Source organism: Myxocyprinus asiaticus, chromosome 4 (assembly GCF_019703515.2).
Source record: "Myxocyprinus asiaticus isolate MX2 ecotype Aquarium Trade chromosome 4, UBuf_Myxa_2, whole genome shotgun sequence".
NCBI classification, from domain to species: domain Eukaryota; kingdom Metazoa; phylum Chordata; class Actinopteri; order Cypriniformes; family Catostomidae; genus Myxocyprinus; species Myxocyprinus asiaticus.
This window is the reverse complement of record NC_059347.1, coordinates 31,434,832-31,457,802: the sequence shown is the minus strand read 5'-3', so window position 1 is coordinate 31,457,802 and position 22,971 is coordinate 31,434,832. Positions and strand designations below refer to the sequence as shown.

The following is a 22,971-nucleotide window of genomic DNA, read 5'->3' as shown; positions in this document are numbered from 1 at the left end:
CAGTATTATTATTAGTATTAGTAGTATTATTATGACTATATATACACTGCGTGCCCAATTATTAGGCAAATTGTATTCCTCAGGATTAATTTTATTGTTGAACAAACACAATGCTCTCAGTCAATCCAAAATGTTATTGAACCTCAAACCTGAATATTTAACAAAGAAAGTGAGTTTTGTCTTTCTCAGGGGAATATATAAGTGTGCACAATTATTAGGCAACTATTAGTCTGCACAATTATTAGGCAACTAAATTACAAAAATAATTTCTCCCAACTCAATTGTTTATTCTCAATTTATAGAGTAGGTGCAACATAAGTAACACAAAATGACAATTAAATAACATTTTTGGCCTTTCAAAAATATTCAGTGACCAATATAGCCACCCTTCTTTTCAATAACTGCCATGAGCCTTCCATCCATGGAGTCTGTTAGTTTCTTGATCTGTTCACGATCAACTTTAGCTGAAGCGGCAACCACAGCCTCCCAAATGCTGTTCAAAGAGGTGTATTGTCTAACCTCACTGTAAATCTCAAGTTTGAGAAGGGCCCACCAGTTCTCAGTAGGATTTAAGTCAGGTGAGGAAGGGGGCCAATTTATTATTTGGGCGTCTTTGAGGCCCTTGCTGGCTAGCCAAGCAGTGGAGTACTTGGATGCATGTGATGGAGCATTGTCCTGCATAAAGATCATGGCCTTCTTGAATGCTGAGGACTTCTTCCTGTCCCACTGCTTGAAGAAAATACTTTCCAGAAACTGGCAGTAGGTTTGAGAGTTGAGTTTCAGTCCATCTTCAACTCGAAAAGATCCAACTACCTCATCTTTAATGATAGCAGCCCATACCAGTACCTCTCCTCCACCTTGCTGGCACCTGACTCGAAGTGGTGCCCTGTGTCCATTAGTGATCCCGGCCCATCCATCTGGTCCATCAAGAGTCACTCTCATTTCAACAGTCCATAAAACCTTTGAAAAATCTGTCTTCATGTATTTCTTTGCCCAATATTGACGCTTCAACTTGTGAATCTTACAGGTGCATCTAAATAAATTAGAATGTCGTGGAAAAGTTCATTTATTTCAGTAATTCAACTCAAATTTTGAAACTCGTGTATTAAATAAATTCAGTGCACACAGACTGAAGTAGTTTAAGTCTTTGGTTCTTTTAATTGTGATGATTTTGGCTCACATTTAACAAAAACCCACCAATTCACTATCTCAAAAAATTAGAATACATCATAAGACCAATAAAAAAAAACATTTTTAGTGAATTGTTGGCCTTCTGGAAAGTATGTTCATTTACTGTATATGTACTCAATACTTGGTAGGGGCTCCTTTTGCTTTAATTACTGCCTCAATTCGGCGTGGCATGGAGGTGATCAGTTTGTGGCACTGCTGAGGTGGTATGGAAGCCCAGGTTTCTTTGACAGTGGCCTTCAGCTCATCTGCATTTTTTGGTCTCTTGTTTCTCATTTTCCTCTTGACAATACCCCATAGATTCTCTATGGGGTTCAGGTCTGGTGAGTTTGCTGGCCAGTCAAGCACACCAACACCATGGTCATTTCACCAACTTTTGGTGCTTTTGGCAGTGTGGGCAGGTGCCAAATCCTGCTGGAAAATGAAATCAGCATCTTTAAAAAGCTGGTCAGCAGAAGGAAGCATGAAGTGCTCCAAAATTTCTTGGTAAACGGGTGCAGTGACTTTGGTTTTCAAAAAACACAATGGACCAACACCAGCAGATGACACTGCACCCCAAATCATCACAGACTGTGGAAACTTAACAATGGACTTCAAGCAACTTGGGCTATGAGCTTCTCCACCCTTCCTCCAGACTCTAGGACTTTGGTTTCGAAATGAAATACAAAACTTGCTCTCATCTGAAAAGAGGACTTTGGAACACTGGGCAACAGTCCAGTTCTTCTTCTTCTCCTTAGCCCAGGTAAGACGCCTCTGACGTTGTCTGTGGTTCAGGAGTGGTTTAACAAGAGGAATACGACAACTGTAGCCAAATTCCTTGACATGTCTGTGTGTGGTGGCTCTTGATGCCTTGACCCCAGCCTCAGTCCATTCCTTGTGAAGTTCACCCAAATTCTTGAATCGATTTTGCTTGACAATCATAAGGCTGCGGTTCTCTCGGTTGGTTGTGCATCTTTTTCTTCCACACTTTTTCCTTCCACTCAACTTTCTGTTAACATGCTTGGATACAGCACTCTGTGAACAGCCAGCTTCTTTGGCAATGAATGTTTGTGGCTTACCCTCCTTGTGAAGGGTGTCAATGATTGTCTTCTGGACAGCTGTCAGATCAGCAGTCTTCCCCATGATTGTGTAGCCTAGTGAACCAAACTGAGAGACCATTTTGAAGGCTCAGGAAACCTTTGCAGGTGTTTTGAGCTGATTAGCTGATTGGCATGTCACCATATTCTAATTTTTTGAGATAGTGAATTGGTGGGTTTTTGTTAAATGTGAGCCAAAATCATCACAATTAAAAGAACCAAAGACTTAAACTATTTCAGTCTGTGTGCATTGAATTTATTTAATACACGAGTTTCACAATTTGAGTTGAATTACTGAAATAAATGAACTTTTCCACGATATTCTAATTTACTGAGATGCACCTGTATTCAGCCTTCTTAACCTTGGCCATGTCTCTGAGCACTTGACACCTTATACTTCTGGACACTCCAGGTAGGTTGCAGTTCTGGAATATGGTAGCATTGGAGGATAATGGGTTCCTGGTAGCTTCACGTTTAATTCTTCTCAAGTCTTTTGCGGTTAATTTGTGCCTTTTCTTCTCTATGCTTTTTTGCACCCCAGTTGACTATTCGCAACAAAACGTTTGATTGTCCAGTGGTCACGCCTCAATAGTTTAGCTATTTCAAGAGTGTTGCATCCAGGGGGGACCTGGGTAGCTCAGTGGTAAAAGACGCTGACTACCACCCCTGGAGTTTGCTAGTTCGAAACCCATGGTGTGCTGAGTGACTCCATCCAGGTCTCCTAAGCAACCAAATTGGCCCGGTTGCTAGAGAGGGTAGATGGCACATGGGGTAACCTCCTCGTGGTCGCTATAATGTGGTTCATTCTCGGTGGGGTGCGTGGTGAGTTGAGCGTGGATGCCGCGGTGGATGGCGTGAAGCCTCCACATGCGCTATGTCTCTGTGGCAGCGCGCTCAACAAGCCATGTGATAAGATGCGCGGGTTGGCGGTCTCAGATGTGGAGGCAACTGGGATTCGTCCTCCGACACCCGGATTGAGGCGAATCACTACACGACCATGAGGACTTAAAAGCACATAGGGAATTGGGCATTCCAAATTGGGTGAAAAAGAAAAAGAAAAAAAAGAGTGTTGCATCCATCTGAAAGGCATTTAACAATATTTGACTTTTCAGTGTCAGTTAAATCTCTTTTTTGGCCCATTTTACCACCTGAGGTAAAGAAGCTGCCTAATAATTATGCACACCTTGATATCACTTTCGCTACACCCTCCCTCATTACACAAATATATATCACCTGAAAATGATTGAATCCAATAAGCATTCAAGTTTATAATGTTTGGAGTTGGAAAATGTGCATGGAAATAATGATAAGATCAGTATCTCACTTGAATACTCACTTGCCTAATAATTGGGCATGCAGTGTATACTTTATACTTTATATATACATATACTTTATTTATGCCATAATATTTATGCAAAGTTGTTTTACACTTTAAATGGTCACAAATCTACTGTAATTTCATCTTAGTTTTGAAATATTTCTAACTTTTATGCTTAAAGTGCTATGCGTTGGTGACTTGAGAATGAATAGCTGTTACATAAAAAGTTGAGTAATTTATTTAAACAGTACATTAAGTTACTTGACCTGTGTACACTGTTGAATGCACAGTGGGGTTAAGGCTTCATTGGGTGCTATTTTTATAGAATAGAAGTAGTATTCGCACATCCAAACATGGTAAGTGCACGATCAAAAATGGACAAAATTCATAAAAAAAGGAAAGAACAGCACACTGCTATAAATGCTCCCATGCAATTTAATAGAAAAGACAATGTTTCGACCACTTGGGTCTTCATTAGGCAGGCCTCGAAGACCCAAGCGGTCGAAACCTTGTCTATTCTATTAAATTACATGGGAGCATTTATAGCAGTGTGCCATTCTCTGCTTGTTTTATGCTATTTTTAGAGACCCACAAAATGGTGCCATTTATTGACCTAATATAAAGGAACCATTTAAGTAGAAAAGACTTTATACAATATCTGTAAAGCAAACATCGGTCTTAAATTGTCAGACTATCTCTAATTACACAAAATCATTTGGACTCTTTGGTCCCCTCACAGGTACTTTCTCTGTCAGACTATGACTATGTCCAGGAGGTCACTAAGGAGGGCAGTAAAAAGTCTCCATCTCCTGGATATCCTCTGATCTGTGTGACTCCTTGTGACCCACATTACCCCAAATACTCAGTTATGAGAGAGCGCTGTGAGGAGGCGGGCATCAACCAGACCTCTGTCCACTTCAGCTGGGAGGTCGCAACCCCCACAGACATCAATGGCGCTCGATCACCCTTTGAGACAGTGACGGATAACACACCTTACACCACAGTCAATCATATGGTTAGTTTAAAATTTAGTCTTATCTGTTAAACTGTTAAAATGTGGAATACTATTGTATAATGTTTTATTCCCATATTGCAATCAACTATTTGGTTTGTCACACTCATGTACAGTGGCCTCCAAAAGAATCTTGATACTTTTGGACACTGAAGTCACACAAATTCATTGCATTAGATAACAAAATATAACACTAAAAAGCAGAATAAAGAAAAAACAAAAAACAAACTTGTATCTGATTTTTAAACAATTTATCAAATGTTTTATCATTTTAAACCCCACAAACTTCTTATTGAGGGATGTTTTGCTTGAAGAGTGTGCTTGTGAATTTTTTATATATAAATGTTTTGTTATATAAAGCAAAGACACTCGTACATTTTTAAGTGTGGCATTGGTGTCAGTACATTTTTGGGCTATTGTATATGTTAATAATTAATGTGATCTGGAAGAAATTATCTGTCGCTGTCACTTATCCTTATGTTCTTGTGTTTATTTAAATGTTATTGCTTCACAGGTCCTGGACAGTATATATTTTAGCAGACGTTTCCATGTACGCTGTATTGCCCAGGCCAGAGATAAAGCTGGGCACCTGGGTATTCCCCTGAGGAGCAACATTGTTACCATTGGCACTGAAGGCTCAATATGCCACACCCCTGTTACCACGGGAAAAGCTCGTGGCTTTCAGGCCCAGTCCTTTATTGCCACTCTGAAATATCTGGATGTGAAACACAAAGAACATCCAAACAGGTCAGGAGAGACTCTTTGTAAGCAAATGGTTGCATAGTCATAGTTTTATTAGGGAGTCTTAACAACCCAGACAGATTTAGACATTTCTCAAATGAGATAAAAAATTAGCTCTAAAATTAGAAAAAAGTAAAGCAAGGTCAACACATGGTAATTTATGACTTTGAAAAAACATGAAAAATAGCTCTGGTAACACTTTATTTTGATGGTCCCAAATAGATATTTAACTGACTATATGTGACTTATCAACTGGCTTGCTATAGCTAGTAAACAGTGTTTCAACAAATATTCAGTAGACTTTCAGTAGCCTGTATATAGATCTCTATTAATGACCTACTTACATTATTGTTGAGAACATCAGTTCATTAAAAGGTCATTAATAAAGATCTATATACAAGCTACTGAAAGTCTACTTCATGTTTTGTTTAAACACTGTTTACTACCTATAGCAAGTCAGTCGATAAGTCACTTATAGTCTGTTGAATATCTATTTGGGGCCATCAAAATAAAGTGTTACCATAGCCCTTTTAGGCAACCGCATGTCCATAACAACACATTTGAGTTATGATCAATAAAAACAGCTGTTTATTAAGTGAGTATTTCTTTTCCTCTGAATAGGATCCATATCTCGGTGCAGATCCCTCATCAGGATGGAATGCTTCCCTTGGTGTCCACCATGCCTCTTCACAACCTACACTTTCTGCTCTCTGAGTCCATTTACCGTCAGCAGCATGTCTGCTCCAACCTGGTCACACTTAAAGACCTGAAGGGTGTCTCTGGTGAGAAGAAACCCATGACAGAGCACAGTTGAGACAGCAGATCAAATGCATCTCAAGAAAACACATTTTAAATTCAAAGTTAAAACGCACATTTTATATTCAAAGTTAATTAGTTGCAAAAAATTAATTCCATTTTTCTTTATGTTTACTGATTATGAAAACTGTAACTCTACAGAAGAATGTTTTAACGTGGGATCAGATTTTAGTATGGAAAAATTAGTAGAGTGGAGACTTTTGTTAGGTATTTTAAAATAGATTAAATAAGTTAACATTAGTTAACGCAACAGTTAACAGGAATTAACCATTTTTCTTTTTTTTACAGTATTTATTAATCTTGGTTAATGTTCTTTTCTACATACATATATATTTGTAACAATAAACATTATAACGCATGTTAACATCAGTTAAAGCATTATGATCTAACATGAACTAACAATAAACAATAGTATATTTATGAAGTAAAACTAACCAAGATGAATAAATGCTGCTCATGATACCTAATGCATGAACTAATGTTAACATACAGAACTTTATGTAAAGTGTTACCGAGAAGCTTTGAGAATGCAATTATATCATCCATCTCTAACTTGTACCAGGAATTATGCTTTACTTTTTCGACTCAAATGTAATTTCCCCCCAGAAACTGGCTTCCTCGATGATGTGCATTATGACAGCATATCCCTGGGTCCTGGATATGACCGTCCATACCAATTCAACCCCAATGTGCGAGAACCCAAAACCATCCAGCTGTACAAGCATCTCAATCTAAAGAGCTGCATATGGACATTTGATGCTTATTATGACATGACAGAGCTGATTGATGTATGTGGAGGATCAGTAACTGCTGACTTTCAGGTTTGTGTTCACCTGTTTTTGTTCGTGGAAGACCACATGATTTGTATTCCACTTCAACAGACAAAATAGATATAAATATCCTAATCAGACTAAATCTGACATGGCTGATTTGATATGTACTCAGAATGTGTGGCTGTGTGTTTGTGCAGGTCAGAGACTCAGCTCAATCATTCCTGACAGTGCAGGTGCCGCTCTATGTGTCCTACATCTATGTCATGGCTCCACGTGGATGGGCCTCACTGGAGCACCACACAGAGATGGAGTTCTCTTTCTTCTATGACACAGTCTTATGGAGAACGGGTGTGTATTTAGCTTACAGAGCCAAATCCAACAAATTATTTTTCATTTCAATGTGTGACATTCATGTCTAGCATGAGGCTGCAACATAAACATAAACACAGCAAGAAACACAATTGTTTTTCACTTTTTCACAGTGGAAGCACAGGTTTTAGGGATAGACCAATGCAACAAACAAACACGAACTAACCAACTAATAAATAAAGAGAAATAAATATAATTGCAACGCCCATAATTAGGTTGTATTTGTTAACATAATACAATATTTTATAAGAACTAACAATAAACAACACTTTTACAGCATTTATTAAGCTTTATTAATGTTAATTTGTAAGTATCCTGATCATTTTTTTTACATAAAATGTTTTATACATTAACATTAGTTAATGCATTATGAACTAACATGAACTAACAATGAACAAAAGCATAGAAAATAGCAAGAAAATAACAAATAGCATAAAAATAGCAAGAAAAATAACAAATAGCATAAAAATAGCATTAAATGATATTGAATTAATGAAAAAAAATATCAAATTATCTCATCATTTACTCACTTTCATGCCATCCTGGATTTATATTACTTTTTTCTTCTGCAGAACACAAACAAAATTTTTTAGAAGAATATATCAACTCTGTAGGTCCATACCATGCAAGTGAATGGTGACCAGAACTTTGAAGCTCCAAAAAGCAAATAAAGGCATCATAAAAGTAATACTTATAACTCCAGTGGTTAAGTCCATTCCTTCTGAAGTGATATGATTGGTGTGGGTGAGAAACAGATCAATATTTAAGTCCTTTTTTTACTATAAATCTTTTCACCAGCCCCAACCAGTAGGTTGTGATATGCATGAAGAACACGAATCGCCAAAAAACAAAAGAAGAATGTGGAAGTGAAATTGAAAGTGGATATTTAGAGTAAAAAAAGGACTTAAATATTGATTTGTTTCTCACCCACACCTGTAATTGCTTCTGAAGACATGGATTTAACCACTGGAGTCGTATGGATTACTTTTATGCTGTCTTTTTGTACTTTTTGGAGATCCAAAGTTCTGGCCACCATTCACTTGCATTTTATGGACCTACAGAGCTGAAATATTCTTCTAAAAATCTTCGTTTGTGTTCTGCAGAAGAAAGAAAGTCATACACATCTGGGATGGCCTATCCCTATTAACAAATAGTAGCTTATTTTAATCCCAAACCATAAGAAAGCAATATATTCAGACAATATCCCATACAATTTCCCAAGGGTGAATTAATAATTTACAATATTTACAATATATACAAAAGAAATGATAATAAAAGGCCAGCTAGACATTTTTCTCCACACTGTCACCAAGAAAAAATGAAGCTCTTAAAGGTGCAGTATTTAAGATTCAGAAACCCTTGTAATTAATGACACCTGTGGCCGTTAAGTGAACTGCAGCCAGCTATCTGTTGCTCGCGCTCGCGCTCGTGCACACACTCCATAGGGACGCGAGCGAGCGAGCATCAGCTAAAACAATGACATAACGTACAAAGAGACTGAACGTGATCCACTGGCATCATGCTGACAGATGAGGTACCATAATTAAAATTACATAGTTATGATTGTTTTACTACAAACTTTGAGAGTAAACTAAAACTACTTATCAGCTAACATAGCATACTGATACACACATACAGCTACATAATACCAAACTATACCAGACAGTTTACTGTTGCACTGCAGTTATGTTGCACTATTGCATGTTTTGTATGTCATATGTTGTACTACGAATAAGAAACCAACGTATTTGCTTAAATGTATCCTGTATACCTGACTTTTAATATAAAGAGAAGATCATTGAAATTATTTGAAAGTTACGAAGCAAGGTAGCTTGCAATTCGTCAGCGTTAGCAGGCAAGATCAAGTTAGCTAAAATGACACAGATCAGTCCTTATGGCACTATATTGCACATGCTTTGCAGTAATGTAAGCTTACCTGTCCAATAAGAAAAATGCCGATTCAGGGTCGGTTTTGATCCCCAAAACCGAACGAAGGTCCCTCCAGGAATCAAATGCCCTGCCGATGTTCACTCTAGTTTTCACTCGACCACAATCATGTTCCCGCTTAGCCAGACAGGATTCAGTAGATACATTATTTTTTTTCTTTTTTGGCTTACTCTGAGTTAGTGTAGGAGTCGGTGTTGTGCTGGGAGCCGGACATTTGCTGGATTCCATCTCTAAGGTAACAGCGCCTAGTGTTGCAGTTTGTTGTCGCTGTTGAATAGCGGAAGAGAAGCACAGAGGCAAGGCTCTCGGGAGCGCGCATAAACATCACATCCTTTGGATTTTCCTGGCAAAAGCGACCCGCTCCCATCACATGAAAATCAGTCTACAGGCTTTAATAGGCAACCTAGAAGTCCGGGAAGGTCTCATTTTTTAAGTTGCGTTACAAGCCATTCACACATTGGCAAATATTACATGAAAATTGTTACATATTGCACCTTTAAAATATAATAATTATCTCCCAAAAAAATGGGGGAGGGAAGTGTCCCACTTTTAATTGATTCTACTCTCCAGGTCTGTTATGTAGTCTGCTGTCATCACCTAACTACTGAGGTTGTGTTTATATTATATCTGAAATTGAACAAATGCTTATGAATATCTTTTTTTACCACAGGCATTCAGACGGACAGTGTGTTGTCAGCTAAATTACAGATAATTCGGATCTTCATAAGGGATGACGGACGGCTGGTGATTGAGTTCAAAACCCATGCCAAGTTCAGAGGTCTGTAAGAGTAGCCATTTGATTGTATTTCATTGTATTTGTAAACATAATGAAACCTGATGTTTTATCTAAGAATTATAAAAGTATATCTGAGAAGTAGATTTATGTTTACTGAAGCCCCATGGAAACCCACCACTAGGTGACCATAAGATTCTGTGAGAGTTTTGTTGCCTGTATGAGTGTATGAACTTTCATCTCCCTCTAGGTCAGTTTGTCCCTGAACATCACACCCTCCCTGGACAGAAGTCTCATCTGATGGCCCCGGATCACTTGGGAGGCATTGAATTCGACCTGCAGCTTGTTTGGAGTGCACAGTCTTTTGATTCCCCCTACCAGCTGTGGAGAGCTACAAGCTCCTACAGCAGGTTAGCAGCTTGAAGTCCAACATTATGACATCAAGAAAGTGTGTCTAACTTCATATCACTGACAACATGCTTTCTGTTGTGCTGTAGGAAAGACTACTCCGGAGAGTACACAGTCTTCCTCATTCCCTGCACAGTACAGCCAACCCAGGCATGGATTGACTCTGGGGATAAGCCTCTCTCCTGCACGGCTCATGCTCCTGAGAAGTATGTTACCATGGAGTTTTTTCAGTGTAAATGTATAAAGTAAAACCCTCACACACAATTTTCTATTTCACTTTCATCTATTGATTCTACAACGGAAATGCTCGATAGTGTCTTTTATACAGCGATGTTGTTAATACCAGATGCATTTTATTGCACATCTTTGCAATCGTGTCGCAGATAATTGAGTCATCAGTGCCTCAATGTTCAGTGGATCAACTCCCTTGTTAGTGCCCGAATTTGTGTTTACGATATACTCATTCACAACAAAGGGAGCTAGGGAGTGAAATGAGACGCACCCAATGTGATCAAGAGTATAGTTCAACTTGCAAGGGCTTGTAACTCCCTTTGTCTTTCAATCGACAGATTCCTGCTGCCCATTGCCTTCCAGCAAACCAACCGCCCTGTTCCTGTAGTCTACTCACTGAATACTGAGTTCCAGCTCTGTAATAATGAGAAAGTGTTCCTAATGGATCCGGCTGTTGCAGAGATGTCTATAGCTGAGATGGACTATAAAGGAGCCTTTTCTATGGGTAAAACTAAAGCAAATGAATACATAAAGATGGTTTATTGCCACCATTATTCTTTCCTTCATTCATTGTGTTTGATTTTATGCAGGTCAAACACTGTATGGAAGAGTACTGTGGAATCCTGACCAGAACCTGAATTCGGCCTATAAGCTGCAACTGGAGAAAGTCTACTTGTGTACAGGGCGGGATGGCTATGTGCCCTTCTTCGACCCTACAGGCACCCTGTATAATGAGGGCCCTCAGTATGGCTGCATTCAGCCAAACAAGCACCTCAAACACAGGTTCCTGCTTCTGGTAGGTAATAAGTCTATTCCCTTCCATTGAAACAAGTCTGGACCAGTTCAACTGGTATAACAAGACTAAATGTTTGGTGTGGTTAAGTTTTAACCGAATGTTAGAAATGTTGTTTTGCGAATGGAAATTTTTAAGAAGTATTTTGAAAATCAAAAAATTGCGAGCTAATTTTGTGTCTGACAGTTAAAGATTTGACAGCAGAGAATCTTAAAGATGCAACAAGAATGAACTTGTGAAAAAGCTGAAAAATTAAGTAACAAATCAAGGATTCTGTACAGTCTGCCTGTCATTATTGCAAAATAAACCCTGATGGGGGATCAGGACCCTGATGCAGAGCAGATATCTCACTTAGTCACTCACTTATCAAATAAATTAGTAAATGGACATGAAATATTGATTTGAGTTGAAATGATGTTATTATGTGAGAGCAAAGAGAATGTAAAAACACTGAAACACTCCAGAAACACTGAACTCAACCTCCAGTTTGCATCAGATGTCTTAGTGTCCATTATTCTGCTTATTGCACGACTACTTGCCAAATGCATTAATAAATGGACTTGAAGAACAGGAGCACAAAACATAAGTAGGAAAGAGTACCTGGAATACCCTGTGAAATATTAGTTTTAGCCTGAATGTGGGGTCATGATTCAGAAAGATTTGATTCTTGATTGAGCGTTGAATCAAGTATTCAAGTGAGTTAATGGACATGAAATATTGATTTGTGTTGAAATTATGTTATTATGTGAGAGCAAAGAGAATGTAAAAAACACTGAAACACTCCAGAAACACTGAACTCGATTCAATGTGTTGAATCGAGTATTCAAGTGAGTTGTGTAATAATAATTGATAATGCAACATTTAAAATTAACTTATAGGACCGGAAGCAGCCTGATGTTTGTGATCGCTACTTTCATGATGTTCCGTTTGAGGCCAACTTCGCATCTGACATGCCTGACCTCCAGTCCATGTCTGCGATGCCAGGTGTGGATGGCTTCACCGTGAAAGTTGATGCCCTATATAAGGTCAGACGTTGCAAGATTCATCCAAAAAACCAAGTTCTCCTATTCTCTTCTTCTCTTTAACATGTACTATAAATCCTGGCAAATGTCAGTGCCAAAACGATTCAGTTCTACCCTTCAGGGAACTGTCTTTGTCTGTTTGTTTAGGAAAAGATGCCAGACTAACAGTCTGCCATGACTATAGGGAACTTGGCTAAAAGACAAAAGTGCTTTGGTTGGATTTCTAAAGAACCCTCTTTTTTTTTACTATTCTTTAGGTTGAAGCAGGGCATCAATGGTACCTTCAGGTGATCTATGTCATTGGACCTGAGTCAATATCAGCTCCTAGAATTCAACGCTCCATCACCTACGAGCTTAAGCGGAGTCGCCGAGATCTTGTGGATCGTTCAAGTCGTCTAACACTGGATGAATCTCTAATCTACGACAATGAGGGTGACCAGGTGAAGAATGGCACCAACATGAAGACCTTGAAACTTGAGGTGGAACCATCAGGCACCTTCAATCCCCAGATGGGTGGATCCATTGGGGGTGGTGTGGCTGCAATTGTCCTCCTTCTCTTGGTCCCTATAGCTTTCTGCCTTGTGGTTAGGAAGTGCCTCAGGGTTGTGAAAAAGAGGCCTCCAAAGGCAGTGGAGGAATATCCTCTAAATACCAAGGTGGAAGTTTGCATAGAGCGTCTGGAGAAAAACCTCAACAGCAAGCACTGCTCTGTGAGGAACGTCAACGTCCTCAACAAGAATCCTGAGACCTACAAGGTCAATGGGGTGAAGGTAAAACAAGTCAATCTTGAGGTCAAACTCCACAACAACCTAAATGATGGCACTGAAGTCTGAACTTCTCCTTTCATCAACTAGAGTATTTAATGTGGGGGAGATAAACAATTCAAAAGAAAAAACATTTTCTATTAATATTTGTAAGGATGAGATATAATGTTGTTAATGTATTTTTGTATGACCATGAGGGAAAAAAGGAAATTATGCCAGCTATGCAGTGTAATTCAATTCACAACTGAGCTACCTCTAAAAGAAAGAAATAACACATAACAGTGTCATCAAATCTGATGTTCCCATTCTGTGAGTTTCAGTTTCAAATCATTGTTCTCTGAATATATTTATACAGCTCAGTGGTAGCTCAGTCACTTTGTTTTACTCTATATGAATGGAGAGTTTGTATTTACTGGTATTTTATAATGTCAGTAAAAACACATGAAAGTATTAAAGGAAGGATGAGTGCCTATGCTTTGGACTGAGTGAGTGATGTAAATATGTTTACTAAGTGCAATTACCTGATGACATGGTCATCCCTTGTTTAATCCCTGAATTTTGATCTGGGTTTTGATGCTCTGCCTCATTGTGTAATTTACTTTTGGCCTGATCACCAGTGTGCCCTGCTGATACTTGTCAAGTGCGATTTATTTAAGTCCAAATCTGAATAGACTTCCCAAAGTGATGCATTTGTTCGTTTGTGTAAACCATGCACAAACATGCTTTTGACCATCAGCTAATGAGAAACCAAGTGTTTTGATGAGTTGTATCATTATAGATCAGGGGCGCAACAACTGATTTCAAAGCTGGTATGTGAAACAAAATTTTGTACACCATGTATCTGTCCAGCGGTTGGGGGGGGGGGGTGACTCCGCCGGCACCCCCCATTACATGGCGCCCCTATGCGTTGCATACCTTGCATATATAGTTTTTGTGCCTCTGCTATAGATCATAGGTTTGACATTTTGTTTTTCACACGACTGCTGTCTTACTGATATAACTAAACACTACCAAAATTCTTTTTTTCAGTTTGTACAAGATTGCAAGGTTTTGTTTATGTTTTTTTGTTTTTTGTTTTTGTTTTTTGTACTGTCCTGATTCAGTTTTGTCATGAGTTTATTTGAATCATTCTATCTTGCATTATTTAGTTTTGTATTAATGTCACATCATGTAAGGCACATCTGTTTGATTTAATTGATTCTATAGTTTGTGCTAATGTTCTGTAACATTGTTGTAAGTCAAGTTTAAATGTCATATGGTGCTGATTTAATCAAGAATACCTTTTGACTGGGACTGGAAATGCTTTGATTCTTATTTCACTGTCAGTAATTCTTTGATTCTTATTTCACTTCACCCTTCATTCTTTCTTTCATTCTCTCTTTTTTCCCTTCCTTCCTTCCTTCCTTCTTCGCTCACTTTGGATTTCATTCAGTTTTGTCCATTACTAAGTGGAGTGCCTATTGAACAGAGGAAAGGTTTGGAGATAACAGTTTTGGTGCTATCATTTATGGTGAAATATGATGCCTGTACTTGTGCCTTTTTAGCAATAAAATACATGAATAAACCTGTTGCTTGTGTGTGGTGCACTGTGCTCAGATTTGATTTGTGGTTAATGAATCTATCATCAACTTTAATTTACCTAATTTAAAAAACTGTTAATTGGAAGCTTGAGTCTGTGTGGAAGAGTTTTATGCAGTGCAAAGATAACTCAACCCCACATGCATTTATTGATCTACAGTTCTAGCAGCAATAATATTTAATGGTAATAGTGGCAATAACAGCAAAAGTTTACAGTTATATTGTAAATGCTATTAAGGCCTTTGTAGGGAGTTATATGCTATAGAACAGCAGCAGAATAAATGTGCATTTTTATTTTGCATTTACTTATAGTACATTGAAGTTCTTATCACCTAGAAGCTCAACAAGATAGAGGCTCAAAAAGAAGTTGTCTTTTGTAAAGATGACATGTCACTCACACGCCCAAGGGAAGCTCAGGTGAAGTAAACTTACACTCGGAGCGAAGGCAACGTCGTCGAGTATTACATTGTATCGAAAAGGTAAGCGCAAGAGAATAAAAATGTTGACTAAAACCACAGTAGCACCTCGAATGCTAAATGTTGGTACTTTACATGTGCTCGGTTAATCGCGATATACAGTAATCGATGTTCAGATTTAAATCTGCGTTTATCTGATTGCTGTATGGACCTCAGTCCCACTCAGGAATCAGAACGATAATAGGCTACGACAGTCTTTATCAAGGCATATTTTGCTTTTATAGTTAAGTTAAAACAACAACAACAAAACATCTGGAGTGAAATCGTTAACCTTTAAGTTTATTTAAAAAGAAAGTGAAAAAGTAAAAGTGTGTGTGTGTGAGAGAGAGAGAGAGAGAGAGTGGGAGAATTGGAATAAAATGCATTCTCTTGCACAAGCTGTTAACTCGTGTCTGCAAAGATAATTTATTAGTTGCCTAATCAATAATCTGAATTTAAATTATGTTTATCACACTTTAGAATACGCCACGAAAAAAAGGCAGACATGTGGGTAAGTAAAAATCAAAAAGTAAAAATAAAAAGCTGTATTGACTCACCTTTGAAGGTGATGTTAGACACTGAAGTTGTTATAGTTGTTATAGTGTTAAGTATGTTACTAGAATCCTAACTTTTAGGATTTAAATTCTTGTATTGCAGGATGACTTGGAAAGTTTAGTGAATGCTCCCTGTTCGTTCACAGCAGCGGTAAATAACTTTGTTTTAGTCAATTTTGTATACAGGTACAGTATATGGTTCATATTTCAATTCATACACCCTTTTCAATTCATACAACTTTTGGACATGTAGCCTATGATTTCTTTGCTCATTCTGTTTCAGCCAGGGGAGAGAGGTACCATTAAAGCCAAGGCTAACTTCAACGTTAGTGAAGATGTTGCGGCTCTCCGCAAAGCAATTCAAGGCTTTGGTACATAATCTTCAGAAGTGTTTTTCATTACACATGTAATATATGTGTTGTATGTATTATACTGTCGACAGGGTTGGGAGGGTTACCACTACAGATTACAGAATACATGCTGTAAAATGTATTCCGTTAGATTACTCAAGGTCAGTAACGTATTCTAAATACTCTGGATTACTTCTTCAGCACTGATAGATTTTTTCACTTGTTTTGACTATAAAAACTCTGCCAGTACAGTAAGACAAAAATACACATGTTAAAAAGACATTCTCTGAAAAACCTAAATATCTTATGCAGTGTTGTTTCTAAAACAAGATAAATCAAACTGATCTTGTTTTAAGGATTTTTAGATATTTTTACAGGAAAACAATACAAAAATGATTATCAAGAATACGATTTTTGCCCTAATATCAAAGATCTTACTGGAAAAAAGAAATTATGATCCAACGTGAATTTTCTTGATAAAAAAATATGATCGTACCTGGTAACGTGCATGTAAAATGGCTAGAAATAGCATTTTATCTTAGCGTAAAGCTGACAATTTACACAAGGTTTATTTCTATTTCTTCTGCTCCAAACTTACTTCAAACTTACTTCTCTGTCTGCTCGTATGAATGTTACACATCATAAGAAAGTGTTTCACCGCTGTTCAAATGCACTTTGGATTGCATCATTTATATGTATAAATGTTTTCCATCTGAAAGGACTAAATATTAAATGAAACAAATGACAATAAAATGCAAAGTAATCTCTTCAGTAATCCAAATACTTTTTGAATGTAACTGTATTCTAATTACCAATGATTTAAATTGTAACTGTAGTGGAATACAGTTACTTATATTTTGTATTTTAAATACGTAATCCCGTTACATGTATTCCGTTACTCCCCAACCCTGTGTGTGTGTGTATATATATATATATATATATATATATATATATATATATATATATATATATATATATATATATATATACACATTGCCTTGTGATCCTGTTCATTCATCATGTGATCCTGACATTCAAGTGATTTTGAGAATGAATCATAAGTATTTGATGTTCCATCAGTATTGGTAGTTTCACCATCATAATTTACCAGGTACAAATGAGAAGACTCTGATAGACATACTGACCCACAGAAGCAGCGCTCAAAAACAGGCCATTTGTAGGGCATACCAAGAAGAAACAAAGAGGGTAAAATCTGTTATCTTGCTTATACTCATTTGTATGTGTGTGTTTGTGGGTGCAGTGCACTACTACTGGAATTTGAGGAAAATCAATCTCATTTGTTTGTCTTGACCACAGATTCTTATTAATGACCTGAAAGGCGATACACATGGCGACTTTGAAAATGTGCTTGTTGCGCTCGTAACCCCGCCCGCAGTCTACGATGCTAAAGCATTGATCAAGGCAATGAAAGTAAGTTATAGGCCTATTTCCTAATTTATACATATATTGCATACTGTTTACAAATTGTACCTATTTTTCCTTGTTTCTCTAATCTATTCATGAATTGCATTCAAGGGGGCTGGAACGGACAACAGCATCCTGATAGAAATCTTGTCATCAAGGACAAACAAACAAATTAAGGACCTGTCTGCAGCACTCGCTGATGGTGAGCTGATGATGGTAATAATAATGAACCTTCTCTATTTTAAAGGAAGACAAAATTAACAAAATACTTCCGAAAAAAAGTCGTTACCTCTCGTCCCAATGCCCCACAGAAACAAAGAAAACCCTGACACAGAACCTGAAGTCAGAAGTTTCAGGGCATTATGGCAAAGCCATCCTTATGCTTGCTGAGGTAATTAAGCAGACTTGTACAGAATTGTACTGTAATATGTGTAGCTGATTTTCTACAAATACTCCGTGAAAGATATCTCATTTGTTTTTATTCATTTGTTTCACCGTAAGGCTGCGAGGGATGAGAGCACCAGTGTGAATGCAGACCAGGCTAGAGAGGATGCAAAGGTACAGAAAACGTTTTTCAAAGCTTGAGCTCCTCTTTTAACCTTGCATACAAAAATAAATAAATAATAATGTTTAGTATTATTTAATTTGCAAGACAATACGAGATCATATGACCCTGAAATTAATATATGCTGTCAGGATTGGATCCTGGTTGTCCTTTTATTTATTTATTTAATTTTTTTTGTAGGTTTAACTAGTTCTGTGATGAATGTTGCTTGAAAGTTTCTCAAGAAGGGGCTATCACACCACAAAATATTGTTTCCTCCATAGGCTCTCTATAAAGCAGGCGAGAAGAGGTTGGGAACAGATGAGTCCAAGTTCATTGAGATCCTCTGTAAAAGGAGCATCCCTCAACTTAGACAAAGTAATACAATTAATTACAACAGTTTCACTTAAGAATTTCAAATATGGCAAGTGTGTTATGAATATAACTGTACATGTCATGTTGCAGCATTAGTGGAATATAAAAACGTCAGTGGCAAGACTCTGCAGCAGAGCATTGAGAAGGAAATGTCTGGAAACCTGGAGAATCTGCTGGTTGCCATTGGTATAGTTTTAATCAAGAATTATAAATACATATGCATACAGCAATCACTTGGTATTTAAATATTTTTGCAACTCTTAATTTGCTCCAATAATTATCAAGTACATTTTTTTCTTTATAGTGAAGTGTGTGCAGAATGCTTCTGCATACTTTGCTGAAAAACTCCATAAAAGCATGAAGGTACACATACAGTACAACACATTATTCTCTATAATTATGTTTAACCAATACTGACATTTGTATTCAAAATATGACTGTTTTATATTTGTAAACCTGCAGGGAGCAGGCACAGATGAAAAAACTCTGACAAGAGTAATGGTCAGTCGTGCAGAGATTGACATGTTGGACATCAGAGCTGAATACAAAAAGCTCTATAAGTGTTCACTCCACAAGGAAATAAGTGTAAGTATTCTCTTATTCCTTCATGCAGCTCTGCAGATGTTCTGCTGCTCTGGATTGTCAGATGGGTCAACCACAGGCTTAGCTTCAGCCCAGTAGTACCTGATTTCCTGATGCTCATGTTTATTGGTTTAGTCTGAGGTGTTTGTGCAGGGCTGGAAGGCTTTTCTACACTCTCAAGAGATTATAGCCTTCACAAATGATGTATTGTCACTAGAAACTGTATAACCACATGAACAAGTGAGGGATTTACTTCCCCTTGACACAGTTCGTTCCGCATATCTGACAATGACAAAAAGACTCATTTGTCATCCGTGTCATTGTTGTCCTTGTTTTCTCCATGTCCTCTTGAAATGATGCTCCCATCTGTGATAGAATATTCCATGCAAATGAAACTCATTTATTGGAGGTGATAGATGACTTATTTGAGAGTTTGACTTTAGGTTCTCCTACTCATGCAATGGTACTACCTGTACTGATCATCTCAGTGATTATGAGTGTGTTGAAACTGTGGGTGACTTTGCTCTGCTTAATTTCAGTCAGACGTGTCTGGCAACTTCGGTGACTGCTTGAAGATGATTTGTGGAGGAGAAGACTAGCACAGAAACACTACTGACAATGTCCTGTTTAGCAGTGTCACATCAGGTCATTCCATTGTAGTCATGTTTCTTTATCTTTTGTAGCTTATAAAAGCAAGCCAGCAAATGCTTTAATCATATTCTTTTATAAAATGGTGTAATGGAGTAATCAAATTTTTTCAGCTTCCTTGGTAAATGTATCTTTAAAAATATATATATCCAGTTTACTGCAGGTAAGAGTACTGACAAAAACAAAAGGCTTAAATTAAAAGAAAGGTTTATTTTAATTTATGCTAGATACTATCTACTACACAGCATGATTTGGACTAAACATCCATGGTAATTTTGCAACTGTGATTTGTCATATGAATGCTGAGACAAACATATTATGCATATTTATGTATTTGAAACATTTTGTTTAAGAGAAAGTATCTTCTTAGATTATGTACATCAGCATAGTTGTAATATTCTTTTAATTCAGTATTGATATCACAGTTTACCAGATGTAAATGTCATGAATAAAAAGAGATTATTGAGTGTCTGTTAGAGTCCAGTAATCTATTTGCTTTAATGTTTGGCTTCTAAAAACGCCTTTCTCTGTCTGTATGGTTCTTGTTTGAACTGTGCATTCCCGCCTTACCCCAAACTCTTTGGAGGGCTTTTTATTGCACATTTATATTATTAAATTGAAGCTATTCTTTCCTGTAGACGATCTTGGCCCATAGCTACCCTACTATTGGGTAAAATTATTTAACATTATTTATTTTATATACAACAGTAGATTGAAATATGTCTGTTGATACTCAAAATAATATACAAAATAATGGACCATTATTCCATTAGTTAGACAAAAAAGACAAACTTTGTATATGCAATAGTTAAAAACAAAACAAGCATTGTAAATCATAACTGCAAAAAGTATGATTTATTAAAGATTATCAAAGACATTCCTGTGCCAGAAAGTGCACAGCGTCGAGTCATCTGGGAGGTACTGCTGATGAAATTTAGCAGAGTCAGGGGAGTTAATCTGTATTGATGTGGAGAAGTGCCCGAGGGAACAACAGATCCTCATTAATCCCAAGTAATAATCCCAGACTCCCAATCAGTCCTCTACCTCTCCATCGACCTACATCTGTAGCTATTATCGGATAGCTTTTACTAGCATTAAATGTATCCAGCTTTGCAGCCCTTGTCACCTTTGTTTTCTGGAAATCTTTCAGGGTCATTTGAATAGGCCATGATTTTCTTATGATGTTCTGTATTTCATTGAACACATTTTCAATATTTATATTTCAAGTTATTATATTTTTATGCATGACTATTCAACCTAGGACAATTAATCCAAGATGACTTTGGTTTTAAAAAATGTAAATGGCATGAAAGTGGCAGGTATCTTAGTAGGCTAAGCCATCACCCTGCAGCTCTCGTCCAGTCTGGTTGCCCACTAAAGCTAAGCAGGGTTAGTCTGGTCAGTACCTGGGAAAAACTAAGGTTGCTGCTGGAAGAGGTATTAGGGAGGCCAGCAGGGGGTGCTCACTCTGTGGTCTGTGTGGGTCCTAATGCCCCAGTATAGTGACGGGGACTCTATACTGTTAAAAAAAATGTTTTTAAAAATGGCACCATCCTTCAGATGAGATGTTAAACTGAGGTCCTGACTCTCTGTGGTCATTAGAAATCCAAGGGCAATTCTCGTAAAGAGTAGGGGTATAACCCCAGTGTCCTGGCCAAATTGCCCTCATTGGCCCTTATCTATCATGGCCTCCTAATAATCCGCATTCCTGAATTGGCTGCATCACTCTACTCTCCTCTCCATCAATATCTAGTGTGTGGTGAGTGTACTGGCGCACTATGGCTGCCATCGCATTATCCAGGTGGATGCTGCACACTGGTGGTGGTAGAGGAGATTTCCCCTGTGCTTTGTAAAGTGCTTTGATTGCCTAGAAAAGCACTATATAAATGTAAGGATTTCTTTATTTTTTACACATCTTTTAAAGCAGTATAGTGTAGACAGAAGCACTAAAATATTTCTCTCTGGGATCTAGAGGCACCTGCTCGTCATTAAGCAGGCTTTGACCAGAAGAGGGCAGTGCACTTTTATAAAGTGAGTATCGAAGGTACCTGAGAACCCTCAAAGGGTCCTGTGATGACAACTAGTCTACCCAGACTAAAGAAAAAGATGTAAAAATACAATAATAATAATAAAAAGTGTAATATAAAATAATAATCTCTATCAACGCTTTGGGTGCTGAATCAATGTCCTGATCGCACAGAAATTTGGTTATGCATTTTAGTACAATGGGGCTAAGGCAGGGCCCCCCGGGGTAAAAGGCACCTTTGATTTTATTTTCTTTCAAAACACTAAATAGCATCAAAAACTACCACAGGACTTTCTTTAACACCTGTTTGTCACTATGCACTGCACAATTTTCCTGTTCCATGAGATCATTGCATGTAATGTCTAAAGGTTGATTTTATCTAATATTTAATATTTTAATGTTGCACAATTTATGTAGCTAATGAATATCCTAAATGATATATATATATATATATATATATATATATATATATATATATATATATATATATATATATATATATATATATATATATATACACACATACATACATACATATATATATATATATATATATATATATATATATATATATATATATATATATATATATATATCAATAACTGTCCAATAAGTGAAAGGATAGTATTTGGGGTAAAAGGCCCCATGAAAGGCCCCTATTAAACACATTGTATTTCTTAAGTGAGAGGAATAGATTTGTTATGAAGAATGTTCTAAGTGGGCTCACACTGACTGATCCAGTCGCAATCTGGATTACTTTGTTAATAGAATACTTGAGATTAGGGATGTGCCTGAAGCTAAATACCTTATTCGGAAATGCACGGATAATGACTTCAAAATGAATAACGGATTCATCCGAATAATATAAAAAAAATATTCGTTTGACTGATTATCAAAAAAGCACAAGGATAAAGTGTCATTTTAAATAAACATATCCAAAATTACAAAGAATTTATGAATCTGTGCAGCCAATATTTCTAAAGTGTAAACCTTATGAATGAAAATGCGCATGGTGTGATTTCAGCTCGCATGTGCGCGGTCTCGATTAATTGTGCGCGTCTGGAGCATGTCAAGTGTAAAGTCTCTTAAAGTTGACCACATTTATATTCACATCAGCAATTAAGGTAATTAACTGGTTAAGACTTTATTCAGAAATGTAAGGCTGGCATCAGAATGTCTACACCCAAAAGGCTCTGTGAGAACCAACGTCATAAAACTCTCACACAGATGAGCATCACCACCT

The 22,971-nt window shown here is 37.3% G+C and overlaps 2 protein-coding genes across 2 annotated transcripts in view; both read left to right on the top strand.

Moving 5' to 3' along the window:
- Nucleotides 1–14,759, top strand: part of LOC127433097 (extracellular matrix organizing protein FRAS1-like) — a 197,196-nt gene extending 182,437 nt beyond the window's left edge. Inside the window, exons 63-74 of the mRNA XM_051684764.1 lie at nucleotides 4,322–4,597; nucleotides 5,109–5,341; nucleotides 5,957–6,117; nucleotides 6,758–6,972; nucleotides 7,122–7,272; nucleotides 9,911–10,018; nucleotides 10,224–10,383; nucleotides 10,471–10,587; nucleotides 10,951–11,117; nucleotides 11,203–11,408; nucleotides 12,284–12,430; nucleotides 12,685–14,759. Coding sequence (XP_051540724.1) covers nucleotides 4,322–4,597; nucleotides 5,109–5,341; nucleotides 5,957–6,117; nucleotides 6,758–6,972; nucleotides 7,122–7,272; nucleotides 9,911–10,018; nucleotides 10,224–10,383; nucleotides 10,471–10,587; nucleotides 10,951–11,117; nucleotides 11,203–11,408; nucleotides 12,284–12,430; nucleotides 12,685–13,260 — 2,517 coding nt within the window. The 3' untranslated portion in view covers nucleotides 13,261–14,759. The remainder of the gene's footprint in view (nucleotides 1–4,321; nucleotides 4,598–5,108; nucleotides 5,342–5,956; nucleotides 6,118–6,757; nucleotides 6,973–7,121; nucleotides 7,273–9,910; nucleotides 10,019–10,223; nucleotides 10,384–10,470; nucleotides 10,588–10,950; nucleotides 11,118–11,202; nucleotides 11,409–12,283; nucleotides 12,431–12,684) is intronic.
- A 386-nt stretch (nucleotides 14,760–15,145) lies between these two features.
- On the top strand, nucleotides 15,146–20,173 carry anxa3a (annexin A3a). The gene is made up of 14 exons (XM_051695666.1): nucleotides 15,146–15,248; nucleotides 15,705–15,735; nucleotides 15,882–15,929; nucleotides 16,062–16,149; nucleotides 17,240–17,334; nucleotides 17,446–17,559; nucleotides 17,665–17,755; nucleotides 17,865–17,944; nucleotides 18,055–18,111; nucleotides 18,382–18,475; nucleotides 18,563–18,658; nucleotides 18,777–18,835; nucleotides 18,935–19,057; nucleotides 19,594–20,173. Exons 2-14 carry the CDS (start codon nucleotides 15,730–15,732, stop codon nucleotides 19,651–19,653), a joined length of 1,011 nt encoding a protein of 336 aa, XP_051551626.1. The 5' UTR covers nucleotides 15,146–15,248; nucleotides 15,705–15,729; the 3' UTR covers nucleotides 19,654–20,173.
- The last annotated feature ends 2,798 nt before the right edge of the window (nucleotides 20,174–22,971 follow it).

What these genes read in the sequence shown, in the direction of transcription:
- anxa3a (XM_051695666.1), top strand. An exon ending in CATTGATCAAGGCAATGAAA is followed by an intron (nt 17,560 to 17,664) that starts GTAAGTTATAGG and finishes ATTGCATTCAAG; the next exon opens with GGGGCTGGAACGGACAACAG. An exon ending in AACTCCATAAAAGCATGAAG is followed by an intron (nt 18,836 to 18,934) that starts GTACACATACAG and finishes GTAAACCTGCAG; the next exon opens with GGAGCAGGCACAGATGAAAA.